At 49.9% G+C, this 4,883-nt stretch overlaps 1 protein-coding gene across 2 annotated transcripts in view; it reads left to right on the forward strand.

The window, feature by feature from the left end:
* The window catches only part of PRKCQ (protein kinase C theta), a 99,502-nt gene that overhangs the window by 79,733 nt on the left and 14,886 nt on the right, over positions 1-4,883 (forward strand). For both annotated transcript variants that reach the window (XM_019509605.1, XM_019509606.1), the window contains one exon: positions 1,853-1,991. In XM_019509605.1, coding sequence (XP_019365150.1) covers positions 1,853-1,991 — 139 coding nt within the window. The remainder of the gene's footprint in view (positions 1-1,852; positions 1,992-4,883) is intronic.

Genomic DNA, 4,883 nt, shown 5'->3' on the forward strand with positions numbered 1-4,883 from the left:
TGGGGGGGGGGGGAATCTCCTATATTTTAGGCACTCAATGCAAGAAGCCTTGAGAGGCCTTGGGAACTCTGAGCAGCCCTCCTCTGAAAATCAGACTCCTGTTAAGACGCCTCATAATCCTAGGCAAAAATCAGTGTTCAGTTTTGAAAATATGGCCCCATTGGGTGCATCCAGCAGACCTGCTCAAGGGCTGGTTTGAGCGTGGAGGTGCAAAACCCGGTGCTCTTTACAGGAGGTAGCTGTGCTTTCCATCAGAGGTAGAGCTAACACACGTATGCAAACTAGAGCATGCCTTTTTCACATGCTGCCCACATGAACATATGCCAGCAAAGAGTGGCCCTCTGTGGTCATTCTTGAGATCTCAAAGTGCTTGAGACAAACCACTGGAGACAAGCCTGGAGCAGCTTCCCCCATGTATTTCCAGGATCGAAGCATGCATGCAGAAGCGGGTGGGTGAGCCATGCTTCTGATCATGACCACTGTCTTTTAAACAGGCCATCATCCTCTCTCTTTCTCTCCCCATCCAGCAATTACTCCCACAGGGGGCCTCCATTCTGTGCTGATGTGCATGATTCCTTGGCTTGCTTGCTTTTTTATTTCCCTGTATATACATGTCTCTCTCCGGGGTGGCTTCTTCCCACAGCAGCCTATAGAGTGCCAAACCCCTGACAAGATCTTTGCAGTAGTATGCAAAGGACATATGTAAATATGTAAAACTAATGCAGCCTGAAGGGATGTTCGTAGTCAGGAATGCTCCCAGCCTTTGCAAAATGGGCCTGTGTTTCCTTCTTATAGATTTACAGTGTCTAGAGCGGGGTGGGCAAAATGCAGATGCGGCCCGCCAAGCCATTCTATTCAGCCTGCAGAGCCCCTAAAAAATTTAGAAAATTAATATTAATTTGCCCTAGGCTGCTTGTCATGTGGCCCTTGATGGCTTGCCAAAACTCAGTAAGCAGCCCTCCGCCCAAAATAATTGCCCGCCCCTGGTCTAGGGCGATGGCACTTTCGGCATCTGGAGTTATACATTGAGGCTAACTCAGGAATTAAATATTGGGAAGGAGTTGGGGGGAAAACAGGTTGTATGCGAGTGTATCTGGCATTTTTTTGTCCCAATCACAACTGTATCCCGATGCCAGTGTTGGGGCAGAGATGCCCGTATTACTATGTAGCGTGGATGTCAGCCTTCATCCTACCAGCACCGAGTGCTCCAGGGCAGCCAGAATATTGCAGCTCCTGTGCTTCTCTAAGAGCAGAAGACAGGTCTTCCTACACTTCCCTGCTGTTCAAGATAGCCCAGGGGAAGGGAGAGAGAGGCAGGGAAGGGATGAGACCTGGGCATGTGTAAGGCAGTATCCTATACACCTTAAATAGATATATTAGGAGAATGCATCTTTGGTGTAGCCAAGAACTGGGGGAGGGATTGTGCTTCTCTGAAGTAGTTCACTTCCCAGAGCTTCCTGTGAGCAGCAAAGCAGTTAATTCCAGTTAACTTCATAGCATATGGTAGGTGTCATAATTCTGATTACCCGGTATGGTACACAAGAAACTGGGAGTAGACAATATAATTGACTGAGCTGGCCACGGTCATTGCTGCAATCAGAATACAGATTAATAGTCAAGAGATCCTGGCTCTCTCTGTCGGCTTCTGAGGCCACCAAGCCTGACCGCTCTTTCCCTGGAAACATCATGGGGGCTGGACTCGATGATCTTCTGAGGTCCCTTCCAGCCCTAATATCTATGAAATCTATGAAATCATGAAGGCAGACGCACAGAGAAGTACACTGTTATGTGTTAGTTTATGCAGCTGGAGAACACTTGCAAAGGAGAGCTTGACTTGGTTCTGATTTTGCAGAGACCTGAAGCTGGATAACGTTCTCTTGGACAAGGAAGGACACATCAAAATTGCTGACTTTGGGATGTGTAAAGAGAACATGTTTGGAGACTCCAAGACGAGCACTTTCTGTGGAACCCCTGATTACATTGCGCCCGAGGTAAGTGTGACTTCAGCCTCCTGACCTCACTGAGTTAACTGCGAGCATCATTTGATCCCATGTTTGCATCAGTTTTAAGGAAATAAAACCATCATTGATCAGTTGTTGAGCGGTGTGAAAAATACAAACTCCTGTTTACAAACAGCTGCTCGGGTTAGAAATTGGATCTCGGTTTGGTTTGTTCATGCCCTGTGGTTGTCTGTATTTGGTCATTAGTATAGCTGCAGTGTTAATCATGTTTGTAGAAGGCACCATTTGCACTCAGCAGGGGGTTAAGTGACACATGCAATTTATGCTGTGATTAGATGAAACTTGTTTCAAGCAGAAGCAAGAGCAGTTTATGAAGGCCACCCAATCAGGGGACTGAAATGACACTGTGTCTGGGAGCGTCACAAAACTCAGAGAACCTGAGATACTTGGCAGAATCCATCCAGCACAACGCTGTCTTCAATAAGAGAAGCATGCACTTATCATTAAAAGTGGGCTGGAAAGTATTTTGAGACTCAGAATGGGCTACAACTTTCATCAGTGCTTTGTGAATTGGGGTTTACATCCAGTCATTAGGGTGCTAAATACAACTCCGGCCAGTCAATCCAAACATGCATGAATAGCAGCTGTACTTTCACATACAAATAACTGGCATCAGTGGGCCAAAACTAGTCTTCAGCTCCAAATGAGAGAGTAGAGTCAGCCCCCCGGGTCGCCCAAATACAGAGCCACCTTGGGCTGTGCAGGGAACACAACAGGGGCAAAGATAGGAGCAGCTAGAGCTCGCTGCACTTTGCCTGTTTCTTGTTGCCCACAGAGCTGAAGATTCGTTAGCCTAAAGCTGCTCTCATTTCTGCCCAGAGACACCAAGGTGGCCGAAAGCTCAGTTCAGTCAAGTATGCTTCCTTTTATTCCTGCCCTTCTTCAGCTTGCATCAGCTCAAGACAGAGCAAAATCTGGCCTGTGCGGGCATATCTCTACCCACTCGGACCATACCAGGACCGTGAAAACAAGCCCTGTGCATTTACTCCTGCTCAATGCACCAGAGGCTCCCCACAGACGTAAAACGGATGCCATTAGAGGAGTACCAGGTAGGGTCCCATTAGCCCACCCAAGATGGAGAGCCTAGCCAGGTACAGACATTACACATAGTGCACATTAAGCAGGCAGAAAGGGCTCTAAAGCTATAACTGCAAAGACATTCACAGCTTTAAAAATGGAGAATCGTGCTCTGGATTAACCCTCATGAATGGTTACCAACCTCGATGGCTGGCTTTCTGTAGAGCGCTGTATCAAACGTCTGTGCCAGATCCCATCCAAGGGTAACTTTGAGGGCGATCGTTGCCATCCCAGGTGACATTGCCCATGCTGTAGCCTCAGGCAGAGTTTATTTGGTCTGCCCGAGTGCCAGGCCAGAGCCGCCCCCTCAGCTGTCACTGACCCTAGTCAGCCTGTGATTCCAGCCTGGTGTGCAGCCTTGCCAGGGAGGTAGAGTAGGGAAGGAAGAGAGGGGGTTTCGGTCCCTGCAGCCGGCCCTGCAGTGTGCATCAGCCCAGCCAGGGGAGCTGTGGTGGAAAGACTCTGGGGTCTATTTACCTGCAGCAGCCTGGGCCATGCACCAATGCACTGCTTTTAGTTAGCAAGTTAGCAAGGCTTTTGATACAGGCTCTCACAACATTATTGCAGGCTAGCTAATTAAGTACGGGCTGGATGAATAGACTGTAAGGTGGATAGAAAATTGGCTGGAGTTTTGGGCTCAGAAGGTAGCAATCGATGGCTCGATGTCTAGGTGGTAGCCGGTATCATGCGGAGTCCCTCAGGTGTTGGTCCTGGGGCTGGTTTTGTTCAATGTCTTCATCAACAACCTGGAAGGTGGCATTGAGTGCACCTTCAGCAAGTTTGCAGGTGACACCAAGCTGGGGCGGTGGGGGGTAGTAGATACACTGGAGGGTAGGGCTAGGAATCAGAGTGACCTCAACAAATTGGAGGATTGGGCCAAAAGAAATCTCATGAGGGTCAACAAGGACAAGTGCAAAGTCCTGCACTTAGGACAAAACAATGCCATGCACCGGTACAGGCTGGGGGTGCCAGCCGGGCAGCAGCTCTGCAGAAAAGGACCTGGGTGTGACAGGGGACGGTAAGGTGAATATGAGCCAGCAGTGTGCCCTCATTGCCATAAAGGCTAACGGCACTGGGCTGCATTGGGAGGAGCATTGCCAGCAGGTCAAGGAAGCTATTATTCCCTTCTGTTCAGCACTGGGGAGGCCACATCTGGAGTAGTGTCTAGTTTTGGCTCCCCCACTACAGAAAGGATGTGGACAAATTGGAGAGAATCCAGTGGAGGACAGTGATAATGGTTCAGGAGCTGAGGGACATGACTGGTGAGGAGAGGCTGAGGGAACTGGGCTGATTTAGTCTGAAGAAGAGAAGACAGAGGGGGATTTAATAGCAACCTTCAAGTACCTGAAGGGGCGTTCAAAAGAGAATAGAACAAGGCTGTTCTCAGTGGTGGCGGATGACAGAACAAAAAGCAATAGTCTTAAGCTGCAGCAAGGGAAGTTTAGGTTGGGTATTAGCATAGGGGGTGGAAGGCAGGGCCTAACAGGGCTCAGCCCCCCTCAAATGCAGGGCAGAGGATAGGGCTGCAAGTCAGCCTGGCCACGGGCTCCAGGTGGGTAGAGCAAGGGTGGGGAGAGGCGTGCATGCAGCCAGGATCCCAGCCCAGAGTGTACATCACTGGCTGCCCAGCACGGCAGGCAAGTACCAGGCCATTCTGTGAAAGGGAAGGAGCTGGGGGGGAGGGAGGAGCAGATTGAGGCCCCCCGCAGTGAGGGAGGGAGCAAGGCAATGGTGAATGAGACCCCAGCCGGGCTGGGTGGTGGGACAGTCTGAGCCCAGGCAGCT

The sequence above is a fragment of the Gavialis gangeticus genome, unplaced genomic scaffold, assembly GCF_001723915.1.
Source record: "Gavialis gangeticus isolate Ggan-Ray unplaced genomic scaffold, GavGan_comp1, whole genome shotgun sequence".
Taxonomy (NCBI): domain Eukaryota; kingdom Metazoa; phylum Chordata; order Crocodylia; family Gavialidae; genus Gavialis; species Gavialis gangeticus.